Genomic DNA, 20,041 nt, shown 5'->3' on the forward strand with positions numbered 1-20,041 from the left:
TGAGTCATTGTCCCATTGATACTGGTTGTAGCCCAAAGCAAAGTACGGTAGAGGTGCAGAGTGGACCTGCTTTTATAATATGAGATGGAAGTTCCTTCAATATATAGTCTTATTTAATTGATCTGTTTTGTGGCAGTGTGCTGGGTTATTAGGCTTAGAGAGATCCATCATTAAGCTTTCATGATATCATTGGTGCTAGGCTCAATGTTAGGACACTGAAGGGCACATCCATCTGCCACAGAGTAAAAATGGGCCATTGAAGACTTTGGGTGAATGGGTTGTGTGGCTTTACCAAAGTGACTCACACTTTGTTCCGTTTGACATTGGAAAATGCTGAAAAAAGGAACAGCAATTTTAGACCTACTGATTATAGTTTCCACGGACAACACAAATGGTCCAACCTAGAAAATATTAGCAACTCAACTTTGGACTTACTGGATAATCTTTCAGGATTTAGGAACGGTCAGTTGAGACAAACAACCTCTCAGTGGTGGATTACTCAGCGGAAAGGGACACGACCTGTTGCAGGAGGTGCCTGTCTGTGGATTGTAGCACTTTTAATTACAATTCAATCTCTTAGACAGGCATGCAATTTTGTTCATATGTTTTCCCTTCAAACATTTAACCGTAACGACTGCTTTGCTGCCGTCAAAATAAACCGTTAAATTCTAATTTACTTGTTTACTCTCAGTATTTCAGTAAGTCAGCTCATTAGCCGATTTAAATGTATACCGGTAGATCTTTATGTAACAGCTCATGGCACCTGCTAATTAAGTTTATTTTAAAGCAGCATTGAACACAGAGGGAATTTAAACAGTCTCGATGAACAAGCGTAGATGTGTTGTGGCCGAGTTAAATGTGACGTGATGCTGTGAACCGCTCACTGTCATGGCGAGGTGGTATGATGCAAAGCTGTCCCATTTGCTCCAAAGTCACCTTTCGGTGAAAGATTTCAGGCTTTTATTCAATCTTTTGAAGGCGTTTGTGTTGGTGGGTATGTGGGTGAGTGCGCAAATGGCCATCATCCCTGGGAGCTTGCAAATTTAGTGTGGGAGGATCACCCTCTCTTTCCTTTGTAGTGCTGCAGTGAGAATTCCTCCACTGCTGCTGAATCACTGTGGTCTAAATTGGTCAATAATTGTTGCTTGTTCTGGTTTAAGATCTTTTACCTTATTATTTGCTAATCATACAGATTGCCTTAGGAGATTTTCTGTGTTTAAAGGGTGTTTCTTTGGTAGAGCTCTTTGTGTGCAGTGTAACTGCGGCAGGATGTTGGGAATGTGGAATGATAGAATCTGTGTAATATGAGAGTTTTAGCTCAGTAATAAATCTTGGATTTACTTAATGCATGGAAAAAGACACTGACGCCTAATATGTAAAGGGATATCGTACAGGGAGTCCTTTACATAAAATAAAAACCCAGGCATCCTGACTTAATTTGGATCTATTATTATTTGATAATGACTGGCTGACTATACACTATCTGGTTTATTAGATTGCTGCTGACCAAATAAAGAAATACTGTACACTGACAAGAAATACTGATTTGGGTCGAAATTATTTAGTAGATTATTTTAAAAATAGCCCATTACAACGTAGAAAACAAAAACTCCCAAGCAACGAGACTAAATGGCAACAATATTAATAAATAAATTTCAATATTATTATTAGCCTAATCTTCATTCCAAGTAACTTTTACTATGAGCTAATTAGTCCATAACATATTTAACGACAACATAACATGTTGTCCTCGATTTTAGGTTATATAACTTATATGGTTATAAGATCTTTGTGTTTCTTATTGATTCCTTGTTTTTCTGAGCAATTTTTGTACAGTTTTATGGTCACAATTTTAATTTTCTACTGTTTTATGTAGTCAGCAGTAATAACTGTTTAAAGATCCATCCCAAGATGGTGCCAATTGGGATTATAACATGCGTTGATATTAAAAGAGACCATTAAGGTTATGAGAAACATAAAAGTAGCACCGGTATGTTGCCACAATGGGAAATGGCCAAATATACTGTATACTTTAGTGGTCATTATACAAAAATACTTAGTATTTTAGTGCTCAACACTCAAGTATTCCAGAGAGCTGTGTATAAAAGAGATAAAAGATCAAATCATTTTGCATCATTTTTAGAAATTGCTAATTCATCACCACTATCATTTTAATCATTAACAGCTTTTAGGTAGATGGGCAGTCATGGCTGAGGTTCAGTGGACAGTTGTTCACTTGATTTGCAGTCACTACAGCTGGGACACAATATTAAGATTTCTAAAGAAAAATTAATCCACTCTTTTGTAATAGGATCTCTTCAAAGAGCTGAATAATGTTTAGAACGAAAAGATTTATGATAGGCTTAAAGGGTTAGTTCACCCAAAAATGAAAATTATTAATTACTTACCCTCATGTCGTTCCACACCCGTAAGACCTTCGTTCATCTTCAGAACACAAATTAAGATATTTTTAATAAAATCTGATGGCTCAGTGAAGCCTGCATCGCCAGCAATAACACTCCCTTTTTCAATGCCCAGAAAGCTACTAAAAACATATTTAAAACAGTTCTTGTGACTACAGTGGTTCAACCTTAATATTTATAAAGTGACTAAAATACTTCTTGTGCGCCAAAAATAACTAAATAGCAACTTTATTCAGCAATATCTAGTGATGGGCGATTTCAAAACACTGCTTCATGAAGCTTCAAAGCTTTACGAATCTTTTGTTTCAATTCAGTGGTTCAGAGCACCCCCCCAGTGATAAACCTTTGCAATTTCAAAACACTTATGACGTAACGAAGCCTCGTTTACTGAAATCATTTAATTTTGGCGCTCTGAACCACTGATTTGAAACAAAAGATTCGTAAAGCTTCGAAGCTTCATGAAGCATCGTTTTGAAATCGCGCATCGCTAGATATAGTTGAATAAAGTCGCTATTTTGTTAATTTTGGTGCACAAGAAGTATTCTCGTCGCTTCATAATATTAAGGTTGAACCACTGTAGTCACATGAACTGTTTTAAATATGTTTTTAGTAGCTTTCTGGGCATTGAAAAAGGGAGTGTTTTTACTGGCAATGCAGGCCTCTCTGAGCCATCGGATTTTATCAAAAACATCTTAATTTGTGTTCTGAAGATGAACGAAGGTCTTACGGGTGTGGAACGACATGAGGGTGAGTAATTAATTACATAGTTTTCATTTTTGGGTGAACTAACCCTTTAATACAGCACATCTGGCTCTGCTTATGTAACATCTAAAGGCCTTGCCTTTGTTAATAGTCATTTGAATACCTTACTCTAATGTTAAATGAATTATGCATGAAACATGGCACATTATTTTCATTACAATTACTTTATTATATACTTTGATTTTAAAGATGGCAACATGAATACTCAAGATCTATTTACATACTATCAAATGTTATTATTAAACATATATAATTCTCAACCTCAACCTGTCAGTTGCTAATTTTCAAGTCCACCCCTGCGCTGTCTGTAAATCATCTGGTTAAAAGTCCGTCGAAAACACTGACATTTCAAAGGAAATGCTGACTCATAGAACAGACCCATGTTCTCTCTTAGATCAGAAGGTGTTCGCTATTTATACTGCTTTCTACCTGCTTCATAAGCATGACTCTGTATTGCAGTTCAAACCGGTTATTAACATTTGAGCATGTGTATTTTTCCATCACTTGCTGTATACTTATGACATTTTCCTTTATTTGAACTGGCAGTGTGCTGGGTATATAATATATCTTTACTCAATAAGGTCAACTATAAAAGATGCACTTATCAAGCACTTACTATTTTCTTAGGTCTAAATCTTTTCTTCATTGTTCTTTTGTTCCTACCTATTAAAATGTCACATTTATGTGGCCATATTATGTATAGTCTGAGGTCTTTGTGGCACCGGGACGTTGTGATGAAATGGCACAGAGTTGTGGAGTTTCGTCAGTGTTGGAGAAACATCCAACCCTTATTCAGAACCACAAAGATGTGGCTTCAAATGCTAATGAACGGTCTGTGTGGTGGCATGATCTCATAGTTGGCTCAGGTTTAGGCTGGAGTTTTCTGGTGCCCTAGGAAACAGTGGTACAGCACCAACAATTTTCTCGTACCCTTTTCTTTCTTTAAAACTTGCTTCCTCCTTAGCCCACATCTTACCTAATGTGCTCTTCTCACAATGTGCAAACTGAAGTCTATATTTAATGTATACTTAAATGTCTAACGTACTGTGTGCAAATTTTTTTTTATAAAATGATGAAGATAAAAACAGAAGAATTTTTTTTTTTCAGTAATACTGTTGTTTATCAAGAGTATTGCTTAAAGGAACACGCCACTATTTTTGAAAATAGGCTCATTTTCCAACTCCCCTAGAGTTAAACAGTTGAGTTTTACCGTTTTTGAATCCATCCAGCCGATCTCCGGGTCTGGCGGTAGCACTTTTAGCTGCAGGTTAGCATAGATCATTGAATCTGATTAGACCGTTAGCATCTCGCTCAAAAATGACCAAAGAGTTTCAATATTTTTTCCTATTTAAAACTTGACTCTTCTGCAGTTACTTCGTTTACTAAGACTAGGCCGATATGGCTAGGAACTATACTCTCATTCTGGCGTAATAATCAAGGAACTTTGCTGCTGTACCATGGGTGCAGCAGGTGCAATGATATTACGCAGCGCCTGAAAATAGGCTAACTTCCGTCAACATAACCAACGTGACCACCTGCTTGCACAGGGAGCATGCCTTGCAAACATGGAGACATTTGTGAGAGACGATTCAGAAGATATTTACTTTGGTGCAGATCCTGAACCGTATCTATTTGAACCGTAATACACTGAAGATGAGCTTTTTTCAGGCGCTGCGTAATATCATTGCGCCTGCTGCATCCATGGTACGGCAGCAAAGTTCCTTGATTATTACGCTGGAATGAGAGTATAGTTCCTAGCCATATCGGCCTAGAAAATTACAACTTTTCATTTTCCGTCGGCCTTAGTACACGATGTAACTACAGAAGAGTCAAGTTTTAAATGGGAAAAATATCAAAACTTTTTGGTCATTTTTGAGCGAGATGCTAACGGTCTAATCAGATTAAATGATCTATGCTAAGCTGCACCTAAAAGTGGTACCGCCAGACCCGGAGATCGGCTGAATGGATTCGAAAACGATAAAAGTCAACTGTTTAACTCTAGGGGAGTTGGAAAATGAGCCTATTTTCAAAAAATAGTGGCGTGTTCCTTTAAATATAGGAATACAAAACCTACTAAACCTGTTCAAAGGTTTGGGGTCACTGTGAATATTATTTTTATGTAACATTAAAATAAGTTGACCTCATAACCGCATTGAACAACAAAAGTATATGTACAATTACTTTCTTTTAAGTGTTTATTATAAATTTTATATTGGTTTCGATTTTACTGTTTAGCCCTACTTATTACATATTTTATTTTTACATAAATAGGCCTACATATTAGGCCTAGATATTTTATTAAGCTACTTTGCATATGCTTCTTCATTTATGTCTCATATTTCCATTTGTGGACTGCCAACTTATTGTGCAAATTATCAGATGTTACTATTTCTGTGAAACAAAAGAACTCTGTATTTTGCCAGTATAAAAGTTCAAATCAGGAATCCATGCAAATAAGGCATAAAAGCACAACATGCACTCCTGCTGGGGCATTGTGCCGCTGCCACACCCTTTACCCAGGTGGCTGTCTGAGATTCAGTGACACATCCGCGATAAAAGAGGCTTTAATATGCTTAACAGCAGAATCATTCAGCATTGCCAAATCACAGGACTAGGATTACCATAAGAAACTAGGGCACTTGCTTCTTGTGTAGATGCAACAGAGAGCGTCCAAAGAAATATTGGGCAGCTTGTTTTAGGGCTTTATAGAGTGTATAGAGCACTAACATCATGTACTATAGCAGAAATTGCTCATCTGCACGAATGATATGGTGGCTAGCGCTATAATTTATAATAATTTCTGATTATTACTTTAATGGTCTTTTAAAGTCTCCCATCATACTTCTCTCAACCACTGGTGTAGACTAAGACTGGATTGATGACACATTTATGGGATTACCATAAGCCCCTCAAGTAACATTAATTCTCTCCGTGCTGAAAAGCTAGTTAGATAAAAACAAACACCTGTGGTGCTTTATGCTTCATGAATGTTCATGTCAAATTTTAAATAATAATAAAAAGAAATGTCATAATATTGCTCATCTGTACGTGAAATGGGAATTAAATGGCCTGTTCCACTGGGACAGACAGATTTAGCATTGCTAATACAGTGCACCAAAGCAAGTCGTGCCGTTCACAAGGTTATTTGCTCCCAAAAGCACAGGATGGTGGCATGAGTGACTGTTTTAGATGCTCGGATGAGGCGATTCTGTTCCCAAACTTCCACAGGCCTCAATCTCTTGGGTGACCATATCTAGAGCAAAATATCTGGAGCAGTGCGGATACTTGGTCTGTCTTCTATCATAGCACTGTTTGAGCTTATTTTAACAGAGTGCTCTCATTTTTAGAGTTCATGAGCGGATATTTATATCAAGCGGGTCAGGTGAGGTAGGACTGGATCTCTACACTGAGACCTTCTTAAAAAATGACTGTTTTATGATGCTAATGCAATTAAGATGTTTCTGCTGTCAAACCTAAGCCATTAATTAATAATCAGCAGTTATAAAGTTGCTTGTTCTTCACCAGATAAACTGGATACCTTAACTTAGCCTTGGACTTTTAGACTACTGTTACAATGCTACATTCTTTCCCGTTCTTTAGCGACTGTGGAAAACTGCCAAAGGGAGTAGTGGAAAACTGGAAGCTGGCTGAACACACTGCTCTGCAAAACCATCTGTTTATTCAAAATGGCAAAGGAGTTTTGTGGGTTTTAAGTCCATTTTGAGATCATCAATATGCTAATGTTCTCCTAAAAGTTGTTAAAATTCACTTTTAGCAGATATACACATTTAAAATTTACAGTCTTTCTTTTTTTTGTAAAGATTCAACCATAATTATATTTATTTTTTGTATTTAAAAAATTTAAATTTATACTTTTTACCACTCTAACATTGATTTTTTTAGTTAATTCCGGACTGTCAAGAGTTTCAAAAAAGTGTCATTTTTTATCACCTTTGTTAATCTTCTGAGCTTTACCTCTTCCTAAGATTTTTATCAAACAACAACAAAGAGAGCAACACACAAAGTATTCATTACAAAAAGCCAATAGACCCATGTTGCTCTGGGCATTGTGCCAATGGCCAGGCATTGCAGTGCCTGAGACTTTCTCTTGTTTCTTTGTACTTGGTCAATCTGCAGAGAGCAGCAGGGTCGGAGCTACTAGGTTGTCGTTTCCGTGGCAGCCTGTATTATTTGCATTCAGTTTGTCCTGGTGAGATCTGCCTCACCAGTCATCACATATGTTGTACTTTCACTTCTGTACTTCCATCTCACACCATCTGGCTCATAGAAGCAATGCTGGGCTTAGGCCAGCTTGGTCCAAACCCCAGTCGTGCTGCGTTCAGCAGCTCTTTGATTATCCCACTAATTCCTCCATACACCCTGCTCTTATAACACTCTTTACACAACTGAAAACGCAGGATAAATGTGTTTGGACTGGACTCTTCAGGCAATGTAAAGACTTGTGTTGCATTTGTGATTTCTCCCTTTTAGCTTCACATGGATATCCTCTTATCGTAATATACACTTAAACCCCTAAACCCCTTAATTCTGACTATAATCCAAACATCCATTATGTTTCATTAACAGGACTCTTGCAGGAGTGTCCTTGAAATGCATTGCACTAAGGTTGTCTTGTAGCAGTGGACATGCTATACTGTCCATCTTGGAGTCCTTTTCAAAATGAATGAAGATTGATTTGAGTGATAGCTATGCCTTTCAGGGACATTCATTTTAATTAACAATAATCAATCATATGCCTGCTATCATTGACTTTCAAATGAACAAATCAATACAGTGTTGTTACAGGACATGCTTTGGAGGATTAAGCTCTGGCGGCGGTGTTGGGCATTTCAGTTACAAATTAGCATTTAGCACTTTCCCGAATAAGTTTTCTTATATCATTTTGATTAGTGTGTTTCTCTTTTTTAGAATACTGACATACAGTTTTGGTGACACTTTTCCAGTAACAAGCAACCTAAATTGGTTTATCCTAAAGTTTGATTCGATCTAGTGAATTGGTTCATCATAAAGTGTGATTCATTAAGTTGAATCAGTTCATTCGGACAGTAAATGAACAGAATCAAAAAAGAATCATTGATTCAGTTATATACCTAAGGAATATTCTTATTTTATTTTTTTATTTATTATAAATTAATGAGATTAAATTTGATGTCAGTCTATTCATTCATTCATTCACTCATTGTTTTTGTGCCAGAGAAGTGCAGTTTTGATTGATATCATTGTATAGTTATATATTTAAAAAAAAATGTAACCTCCTTAAGTAGCTTCAGTGTAGTTAGTAGTTTGTAGCTTAGCCAAATACTTTCACAAAGAGTAGCCATAATGTAGTTTAACTACGTCAAATTATACACAGCTACAATTTTTGAAAAGCCAACAGAAAGCACACTCATTTAGATCATCAAAATCGTTAAATCATAAAGAGGCTCAAAGAGACTAGTCACAATGGATATGTGTAACTTAATATCTGAATATCAATAATAAAAAACATATTTCTTTCTTCCAGGACAAAGGACTCTGCACCACAAAAGTGATGTTCTTGAGACTGTTGTATTAGTAAACCCGTCAGAAGATACTGTTATCTCTGAGGTAAGTTATTTAAAGAAAATTTCTGAACAAGATGCTGTATGTTTCTAATAAAGACTGATGAATAAGTTTGATGTTAGACTTATAACCTTGTTTAAGCATAACCTTGCTGCAAACAGACTGACTCTAATAGACTAATGTGTTTTAAATGTCCTCTATGTCTCTTAATATGTCCTAGATCCATTGTCTTGTATCTGACCCAGCTGTGCATAAACTGCTGGTCCTGAGTGGGCAGAGCTCTGACCAAGGTGACCTGGTTCTCCAAACCGGAGTGTTCAGTCATCAAACCTTCTCACGTGTGTTTTCTGACTCTGGGGTAAGCTTACATAATATAATTGTATTTAAATTGATAAAAAAACAATACATCTTGACTAATTGTAACTTGTTTTCCTCATGTAGGTCAGTCATTTACTGGCTAAATCCAGCTCTGGACAGCAGGGATCACTGACTGTGTGTTGTCGTGGTGAGGCAGGCTGGAGCTCTCTGGGGCAACAGCAACACATTAGGGAGTTGCTGAATTATAGGCTGAATCCAGAGCCCATACTCCCTAAGATGGAGGGGGTCACTGAGTTTACCGAATATATATCTGAGACTGTGGATGTACCATCCCCATTTGACCTTCTTGAACCTCCAACCTCTGGAGGATTCTTAAAGCTCTCAAAGCCTTGCTGCTACATCTTTCCTGGTGGACGGGGAGACTCTGCACTTTTTGCTGTCAATGGTTTTAACATTCTGATTGACGGTGGCTCTGACAGAAGGTCATGCTTCTGGAAGCTTGTCAGACATTTAGATCGTATTGATTCTATCCTTCTTACACATATTGGTGCTGATAATCTTCCTGGGATCAATGGACTCCTTCAAAGGAAGGTTGCAGAGCAGGAGGAAGAGCAGTCTCAAGGCTCAACCACCTACAGTGACTGGATGAAGAACCTGATATCGCCAGAGCTCGGAGTCATGTTCTTCAATGTACCCGACAAGCTTCGCACATCAGAATCAAATTTGAAAGTTAAGCGAAGTATTGAGGAAGCCTCTCTTACATTGCAATACCTCAGCAAGCTGGGAATTAAGCCTGAGCCTCTTTTTCGAGTGGTTAGTAATACCATTGAGCCCATTACTCTTTTTCACAAGATGGGTGTGGGCAGGTTAGACATGTTTGTCCTGAACCCTGTGAAGGACAGTAAGGAAATGCAGTTCCTCATGCAGAAGTGGGCAGGTAACAGCAAGGCCAAGACGGGGATAGTGCTTGCCAATGGAAAAGAGGGAGAAATATCTGTACCGTATTTGACATCTATTGCAGCTCTCGTCGTATGGCTTCCTGCCAACCCCTCTGAGAAAATTGTAAGGGTTTTATTCCCTGGAAATGCACCTCAGAACAAAATCCTTGAAGGGCTTGAAAAGTTGAAGCACCTTGATTTCTTGCGGTATCCAGTAGCCACACAAAAAGACATAAATTCTGGCGTTTCACCTTCAGCTGTAAAACAAACAAAGCTAAAGCAAAGAACTGACAGCAAAGAAAGTCTCAAATCATCTCCCAAGACACACGCACCAGCTAAGCCTTCTAAGAAAGAAACCGATGAGCATGAGGATGCATCCATAGTCGAAACAAAGAGTGACTCTGTCAAAGAAAACAAGATTGAGAAAAAAGAAGAAAAGAAGCACACCAAGCCATTGAAACCGAAAACAGAAGTGACAGAAAAGAAAAAGTTATTGAAGGAGAAATCACTGAAAAAACACCCAAAGGAAAGGGTGTCCAAAATGGATGAAAAGAAAGACAAAGAAAAGAGGGAAGTTAAGAAAGAAAAACGTGAAATTAAAAAAGATGATGCTGTGAAAAAAGATGAGAAAAAGTTTAAAGCCAAGGACACATCAAAACTCGAACTTAGGAAAATAACCAAACCTGACCTGAAACCTTTCACTCCAGAGGTCAGGAAGACCCTCCACAAGGCCAAAACCCAAGGTAAACCCAAAACAATAAAGAGCAAACCTACAACTGCCAAGGTAGAGTGTGCAGAGATTGCGGCAGAACCAGTGGCTGAGAAGATCAAACTTGAGAAACAGGAGAATGGGACAGGAGAAGCCATAATTTCTCCATCTATTCCCGAAGATTTAACAAAAGACTTTGATGAAATGAGACCCACTGAAGTGACAGATCAGTCTGAAGCCCCTAAAAGTGCCCTTACTGTCTCCGGATTGCCAGCTGAAAGAGATGATGAAACTTCAAATGCTGCAGAGGAACACGAACAAGATCATGTTACAGAAACCGATATTGTGGAACAGAAAACTACAGAGAAAGAAGTAGCGCTATCAGCAGAAATCGAAGAAGTGCCATCAGCAGAAGTGAAAGAACAACAGGATGAGCCCCAAACATCAGAATTAGAGAAATTTGAGGATGAGGGTGCTGCAATTGAAGATGAAGATGAGGAGGAGGTTGAGATACAGCCTGTTAAAAAGACAGAGGAAGAGGAGGAGGAAGACATGGGAATCGGAGATGAAGAGGATGAAGGGGGAGCAAAGGAAACCAAAGACTTGGAGGGAGTGGACAGAAAGCATGAAGTTGAGGAAATGGAGAAGCAAAAACAAGCAGAGGAAAGAAAGATTGAAGTTGAAGAGGAGCAGCTTGAAGAAGAGGATGTGATTGAAAAAGCTGAGTTAGAGGAAGCAGAGGATTTGGATGCCATTGCAGATGAAGAAATAAAAGATCTCTCAGCTGAGAAAATCAAGGAAGAAGAGGATGCATACTTGTCAAATGTTGGAGGTGTCACAGCTGGCATTACCTCTACAGCCCAAGGAGCTGCTGCAGCAGAAAACTTGTCATACATCCAGGATGAAACCATACCAGGTTACTCTGAGACTGAGCAGACCATCTCAGATGAGGAGATCCATGAAGAAGCAGAGGACAGGATACCACACCTTCAATATGAGGTTGGTAGCTATGATGTCTCTGTCCCAGACCAACCAGGCTCTTTTGATGCCATCCATGGAATGAGAGAAATGCAGGCAGCTGCAGTGGGCAATGGAACAGGCAAAGTATTGATGGGTGCACAAGAGCCAGCTATTTCTATCTACACCAGCATACTCGCAGCTCCATTAGCTGAAGAGGAACATGTTTCTTCTGCAACATCCATAACAGAGTATGACAAACTGTCTTCTTTACCCACTTCCGTTGCAGAAGATCAGTCAGTGGCATCAGTTACAGCACCTCAGACCGAAGACACTGGAAAAAGCTCCCTGGTCTTGGACACCGTTCAACCGGTTTCTCAGACTGAGGCCACCCAAGGAAAAGATCACCTACATTCTGCTGGAACCATCTCACCAACATCCTCCTTAGAGGAAGACAAGTGCTTCAAATCATCTCCCTCTGAGGAATCTCCTCCACTTCCCTTAGAAGGCAAAACCGAGGGAATTGAGATGGCTGCCCATTACGATGATGAAGAGGAGGATGAATATGAAGATCAAACACCAAATATTGACATTTCACTTGAAAAGTTACAAGAAGGATATGCCTCACCTGATAAACTTGAACACAAGGAGAAAGAAATGGACAAACCCAAAAGTCTTGTGCCTTTAGTTCCTGATACTTCATCTGATGAAAAATCCTCACCTCCTGAGATAGAGAAGGCATCAGTATCACCTCCTAGGGAGGATTCGTCTTTCGAAGTACAAACAATACTCTCTTCCCCATCGCACAGTGTTTCTAAGCTTCCTGTTTCTGAAGCTAGTGTTTTTCCAGAGGTGGAAGACCGGTGCATTAGCCCTGATGACAGCACTGTGAAAATGGCTTCTCCTACCCATTCTGGACCACCTAGTGCATCTCACTCTCCCTTAAGAATGTCACCTGTGGAAAAGAAAGATAAAATGCTTCTTAAAGAGACCCAACAAGAACCAGGAGTGCCACTTAGCACTACTGAAATTAAATTTGAAAAGGAGAGTGGGAAACAAAAACCTGACATTTTAGATGAGAAGGAAATACCTCGAGCAGAGGAGGAAGAAAAGAAGATAATCCAGGAAGCAACCTCAGCACCATCTCCACTTGTTGATGACTTCTTAGCTAAAAAAGAAAGTATATCAATTCTACCATCAAAAGAAATTAGTGATACAATGGTAATGCCTGATCCAAGTGTTGAAAAGAAGGGCGAAGTTGAAGAGGACTTAAAAGAGAGCAGTAAGGCTGTAATCCTTGAGGATAAAGATAGCAAGTTATCTTATGAATATGACGTTGAAGAAACTTGTGATTTAAAATCATCTACAGACAAAGAAGTGAAAAGAGAGGAGAAAGAAAAGGAGGGTGAGAGAGATGATGCTGAAGAGAAGCATAAGGAGAAAGACCAATTATTAAAGTATGCAGAGGTTACAGATAAAGGTGATGTAATATCAGAACCTGAAAAAGAAGCTTTGCCCTCTAAAGAGGATTTTGATAAGAAAAATGCAAATGAAGAAGAGTTTCAAGACAAGAGTTCTCCAGCAGTTCTGGAAAGGTCGGAGATAGAGAAACAGGAGAAACAAGAAATTCAGTCAGAGCAAGACAAAATTTCTTCTAAATTGGTAAAGGAATCCAAAGAGAAAGATCTGACTGATACATCTTGTCAGTTTTTAGAAAGCCCAGACATCAAAGCAGAAACATTGACATCTCATACGGAGACACAGGACACTGTAGAGACAGATATGACAACTAAACCGGAAAAGACCTCTGAGCAGAAATCGGAGTCAGCTGATATTATACCTGAACAGGTGGCTTTGGTGGAAACTGATTCATCCATCTGTATAGCCCAGTTTAAGGAAGACACAGATGGCCTCAAATCTCAAATACAACAGTTAAGTGAAAAAACAGATGTTACCTTAAAAGATGAAGAAAAGGCAGAAAGTAAAAGTGAGGCTGGGCTGACATGTGAGAAAAATATTTCAGCTGCCAAAGAACATGAAGAAACTATGGATAAAAATGTAGAGGAATTAAAATCTGTGACACAAGAGCAAATTTCCCTCTCAAAACCAGATGTTCAACCTACAGAGATGCACGCAGAGGTGTCCATTATAAAGAAGGATATGTCTGCTGAAGATGAACAAGAATCTAAAAGGAAGTCAGTGCAAGAGATGGAACCTCATATATTAGGGGCAGCTCCAGGTGAGACTGAAATTACTAGTAAACAAGATGAGGACTTGAAGGAGAAACTATTGGAAGAAACTCAAACCACACAACATTTAGTAAAAGCAGATGTATCATCCAAAGAAGAGCCTCAAATTCCACATTCCATTATTTCACAGGACACAGATGATGTGCACCAAACTAGCCAAGATATGGAAAAAACTGTAGAAGACACTAAATCCAAAACACAACTATCCATTTCAGACAAAATGGATTCCTCACTAGTATCAGACCAAGAATCTAGAGATGAACCAGCAGAATTGATCCAAGGTCAAGTCTCGCTGTCTGTATCTGAGAAATTAGATTTGTCTGCTAAAGATGATCAGGACCGCGAAAACAAAGAGGTTGTGAAGCTAACTAGCAAGCCGGATGAAGAATCTACAGAATGTCAGACTTATGAAAAAACAGATAAGCTTACTATCTCTAAATCTGATTTTGAATCTGAAGTGAAGAGTGAATCCCAGGCAATAAGAGAACTAGAGAACGAAGTTTTGCAAGCTAAAGAAGATGAAATAAGCAAAGGCATATTTTTCAAATCTGAACAACCAGTTGAGTTTGAAGACATATCCTCAAAACCATATGAATCTAAAGATAAGTATGCGGAACATACTCAACTTCAGATATCTACAGATCAATCACTATCTGATAGTACAGATATGGCTGCTAAGAAGGACCAACAGTATGAAGAAAAACACACAAAAGAGACTGTAACTGAAGTTCCTCAAACAAGTATGGCAACAGATGCACCATCAGACACAAAACAAAAACTTGAGACCATATCTGTAGGAGAAGAAAAGACAGAACAGATTACATCAGAATCAAAATCTGAGGTTTCAAAATCAGAACACGATACTGTAGACCTTCCCATTGTAGAAGATAAAACAATGGATTCAAAAGTTAGCAAAGACTCTGAGGAGCAATTAATGAAAGAAGATGCATCAAAATTGGTGTCAGATGACACTAAAATGGACTTGGGAACTAAACAGAAATCTCTAGATAAATCTTCAGAACAGATTTTTGAGACCTCAGATCTGAGCCGTGAAGAAAATTTGGAATTGAAAGATGAACCTAAAGAAGATATCAAACAAGACACATTACATGAAACAGATACCTTTCTATCATCAGACATTGGATGCAAATTAAATTTAGATTATAAAGAAAAATGCATCGAAGAGACCTCAACTGTAGACAAAACAAAAGACATCAAGTCAACCTTTGAAACTACGTTTCCAACCAAATTTTCAGATGAAGATGAAAGTACAGAGGAGGATGAAGGAGATGCTGTTTGTATGGGAGGTGCTGGTTCAAGACCATTATCAGTGGAACCATGGAAGTCAGAGGAACCAAAGTTAAGCAGTTCTGCACAACCACCTGAGACAAGTATGAAAAAAGAGGAAATTGTGGCCCATTTAGAAGAGAAAGAGTTGACTAGAGATTCAAGTGGCACATCAACTGAACCAGAGAAGGGGTGTAAGGTGGATACCACATCACTTACACCTACTGCAGATACAAGTAAAAAAGAGACTCTAACTGAGAGCAAACCAATGAGTATCACACTGCCTAGCTTCGAAATTCAAGGCAGTGTTGAGGATAGCCAACATCAAACAATGATCTCTGCAAAGGAAGCCGCAAAACTTGAGAAGGAGGCTGAGAGGGAAAGGGAAGGAGAACGAGAGGCTGCCTCTCCAGGGTTAGAGTCACATTCTGATTTTCAAAAGACTGATAGTGCTGATGAGAAATGTGCTGAAAAGGCTGATAGCGAGAAAATGAAATCTGATGACAAAATGATGTATGAAGTGGAAAAAGAAAGCTATGAAGCTTCTAAATATGAGCCTTATGAAAAGCCCATTTCAAAAGACACTGAGAGAGAAAAAGAGGAAGAAGACCAGTACCCTAGTCTGGATAGAGATTTAGATGAAAATAGAAAAAGTCTGGCATCTTTGCTAGGAGCTACTTGTTCAGTAGAGGAACAAAGTGATGATGAGCCAGTGTCTTTCAGCAAGGTTGATTACCAGACTTCAAGTATTCACAGCAGCCACAGTGCCTACTCAGAGCAAGACAATAAGGAGCGATACCAAGAGGAAGAATTGGTTAGAGAAGAGAGACCAGATCTTTTTGTCGACAGTAGTTTTACAACTGACAGCAAAGCCATTTCGGCAGCAGGTTCAAGCTTGTTTGCCTCTAGTGATTTGCAAGACAAATCAGAGAAATTGGAGAGAGAAGAGAAGGAGAAGGAGAAAGAGGTCACACATTTTCTTCCTCAAGAAAAAGATGATGAAAGTCATGTTAAATTGTCAGATAAAGAACCATGTACATCTGCTTCCTGCCTTTCAAAACCTGATACGCAAGAGAAAGACCATAAAACAGAAGAAACACTGACAATGTCTCATTCAGAGGACTTGGACAAGACCAAAACCCACGGGACTGAAGCTTCCACTCCACAAGGCCCTCTCGCATCATCACAAGATCAAAGTCTTCAGAGTCTAACAACTTCATCAACATCTGCCTATGATGAGAACAAAATGGAGAGTCCAATATCAAGTCAAAGTAACAAAGATAAAAACAAACTGGATTCAGCTGAAAGCAAAGATGACCCATTTTCTTCTGGTCGGTACTCACCACCTGAAAAGGACATGCTGCCTGCCAGGTTATTGGCTGAAGATCCCAGCACCGCCACTCCTGGTTCTTCGGGGCAGTCTATGAAAGTTGATGACAATGTTCTTGCACTTGAGTGTACTGGCAAAACAGATTCTCTTTCCAGCAAGACATTGATTGTGAGTGCAGAGACAGAGGAATGCTTGGTCAGAAGCCAAAAAATATTTGCAGAAGAAGAGGATGACTATGAGGATGAGGAAGAGGAAGAGGAAAATGCAAGTGACTTGGATGTTGAAAAGGGTGCCAGAGAGATGTCTGAGAAAGAGTCCAAAGCAGCATTTGATACCACAACTACATCTAAACCACTCGAAACAAAACAAGAAGACACCACTGGTTCCTTAGCTTTTGGAGCAACTGCAAAAGTTCTACAGACAGGCATGGTTGGTGACTCATACACAGACAAAATGTCACCCACAACAGAGCCATCATCAGTACATGGAGAGCACCAGGATGTAATCAGCAAGGAGGGTGAGCAGTCCAAGAAAGAAGATACTAGTTCAGTCCAGTCTGACATACCTAAATCCAGCGATGACAAACATGAACCACAGAAAATTTCTGATAAAAAGCCTGAAGTATCTGAATCCCTAGCTGTTGCTCAAGCAGCCATGTCTGATACAACTTACTCATCATCTTCATCTTTTAGTTACTCTTCTTCAACCTCTGCCTCATATTCAACTGGTCAACACCTTGGAGAAGGGCTAGAACCACCGATTAATATTCCTAGTGTCCAACTAAGGTCAGATGGAGACAGTATATCATTTGAGTACTCATCCCTGAAAGAGGAAGAATCGCCCATTATGGATTTACCGTGTTTAAAAAAAGATGAATACATGGAAGTCTCCGATCGAATGACACCTGCTACAACAACAGCTGAGTCAATATCCAGTCTTGCCAGGTTTTCTCCTCTCAGTCCCCTGGAGGAATCCAAATCGTTTCTTCAAGATCAAACATCATCGGCAGAGGAAAAGTCAGAGGAGGATATGTCAAGCATTAAATCTGACAGGGATCTAGTCTCTGATCCTAAACATGTAGCAGAACCACATTCTTCAAAACTGCCAGAATCAGCAACTTCTGAGCATGCAGCTCACCCAACTGAGGTGGCACCTTCCACATCCCTCAAGTTTGACATTGTACCTTTGGAGAAGGCTGACTCTGCGGACAAACACTCACAAGAAAAATCCTCTGATGATGAGCCTGAGGACAACAAAAGCAATTTTGAGGAAGGAACGTTGCCATGCAGAATTGAGTGTGAAAGATCTTCAGCTACTGAAAAATTAAGCACAGCGTCTTTACCAGAGCAACATACTGATGTAAAACCCTCAACCACAACATTACATTCATTTGATCTGCACACCACAGATGGACCAACAGAAATGACAAGTTCTCAGAAGGTGCCAGTCACAGCTTGTGGGACTCTCAGTACTAGCACACTAAGTGAACAATGTATAAAGCAAGAAGGATCAGAGAAGTCTGAGGAAAGTAAAGACTTGGCTGAGAAAGCACAGGAGAGGGTTGAAATTAAAGAATCAAAAGTGAGCAAGATGGAATATGAAGAGAAGAGTAAGACAGATGAGAAAGAAGAAGTAAAACATAAAGCAATAGAGGAAGAACAGATACAACCTGAAAAGGAGGTTGAAGTGAGGTCAGAAAAGATGGGAGAGATCCCATTGCAAGAAGTTTGTTGCAAGAAGTCAGAGCAAAAGAGTGAAAGTGAAGGTAAAACTGAAGAGTCAAAAGTAAAGAAAGAGGTAGAACAAACGGAAATGTTTGTAGAAAAGGAATGTAAGGAAAAAAATGAAGAGAATAAAGAGCTAACAGTAGAAAAGATGAAGGAAAAAGACAGCAAAACAAATACTGTTGAGTCTAGCCAGCATAGTACCCTTGCGTCCACAATGCAGCATGAAGATGTTGTATGTCTAAAGGCTCCACCTGGCTATGGGGAAGATGTTTATGAAGGTATAGAAGAGAAAGAGGGGACTGAAGAGGAGAAAGTGAAGCATGATTCAAAAGAACGTCCACCAACTCCTCCATCAGGAGCACAGGCTTGTTACCCTGAGGTCTGCAAGAAGTCAGATGAAGGATTCACTCGACCCTCTGATCTTGGAATGGAGGCCACATCCTCCCATTCACCTTCACTTTTCAAACACCGTAAAGGAGATATCTCACCATCCTTTATTAATCCAAGCCCACAGGAGCTATCAAGTGAGGAGGGAGAGGAAGATGCCAGAAGTGATCATTCAAGAGATGACGAGCGTGAGCAGCACTCTGTCAAAAGGAGATCCCACAAGCAGCAGCATTGTCATCCCCACAGTCACCATGAGGATGGCAAGGAGGGATCGCACAGCATGCCGAGCAGTACGGCAACAGGGCACGGCATTATGCTAGCAGGGGAGGAAACTCCTCCTACATCTTTGAGCGAGTCACTCCCATCACAGTCTGACTCAGATGTTCCTCCAGAGACTGAAGAATGTCCATCAATTACAGCTGAAGGAAACCTAGACTCTGATGAAGATGCAGAACATCTACCAGTGGACAAAATGTCTGCAGCTGGCAGCAGTGGAGGAAGCCATCATTCCTCCTCCCCGAAGAGTCACGATCCCCCTCCCATCCCAGTGAAAGACCCTCTTCCTCACCCACCACACCCTGATGTGTGCATGGTGGACCCAGAGGCCCTTCTTAATGGCCAGACCCACACAGAACGACCAGTGAAGAAAGACCTTAAAACAAATAGAGGCTTGAGGAAGACACTAGGAAAATCTGCATCGCCATCACGTAAAGGAGATGCAAAAGGCAGGAGATCTTCTACCCCTGTGAAGCAGACATCCAAAGACTCCTCACCTCATGCTCTTAAAAGAAAAGATTCAGAGAAGACTTTTCGCTTGTCCAAAATGTCTGAGACACAGGGATCCAGGGGAGACATCTACAACCCAGGAAGAGGATTGGTCAATGGTGTTAAGAGTAATGCAGGTACAAATATCAGGATGCATGATACATTATTACCATATAAGCACAGATTTTATTCATTTATTGGTCGAAAATGAATATTGCTGTCATATAACACTCACTTAAAGGGTTAGTTCACCCAAAAATGAAAATTCTGTCATTAATTACTCATCCTCATGTCGTTCCACACAGGTAAGACCTTCGTTCATCCTTGGAACACAAATTAAGATATTTTTCGTGAAATCCGATGGTTCAAGGAGGCCTACATTGACAGCAAGATAATTAACACTTTCAGATGCCCAGAAAGCTACTAAAGACATATTTAAAACAGTTCATGTGACTACAGTGGTTCAACCTTAATGTTATGAAGCGATGAGAATACTTTTTGTGCGGCAAAAAAACAAATAACGACTTTAATCAACAATATCTAGTGATGAGCGATTTCAAAACACTGCTTCAGGAAGCTTCGAAGCTTAACAAATCTTTTGTTTCAAATCAGTGGTTCGAGTCTCAT

General features: G+C 39.5%; 1 protein-coding gene across 2 annotated transcripts in view; it reads left to right on the forward strand.

Annotated features, from left to right (window-relative positions):
• map1ab (microtubule-associated protein 1Ab) overlaps positions 1-20,041 on the forward strand; it is a 42,195-nt gene that overhangs the window by 16,537 nt on the left and 5,617 nt on the right. For both annotated transcript variants that reach the window (XM_051883155.1, XM_051883156.1), the window contains 3 exons: positions 8,710-8,792; positions 8,968-9,105; positions 9,189-19,551. In XM_051883155.1, the coding sequence (XP_051739115.1) occupies positions 8,710-8,792; positions 8,968-9,105; positions 9,189-19,551 (10,584 nt within the window). The remainder of the gene's footprint in view (positions 1-8,709; positions 8,793-8,967; positions 9,106-9,188; positions 19,552-20,041) is intronic.

The sequence above is a fragment of the Ctenopharyngodon idella genome, chromosome 24 (genome assembly GCF_019924925.1).
Source record: "Ctenopharyngodon idella isolate HZGC_01 chromosome 24, HZGC01, whole genome shotgun sequence".
In the NCBI taxonomy this organism is placed as follows: Eukaryota; Metazoa; Chordata; class Actinopteri; order Cypriniformes; family Xenocyprididae; genus Ctenopharyngodon; species Ctenopharyngodon idella.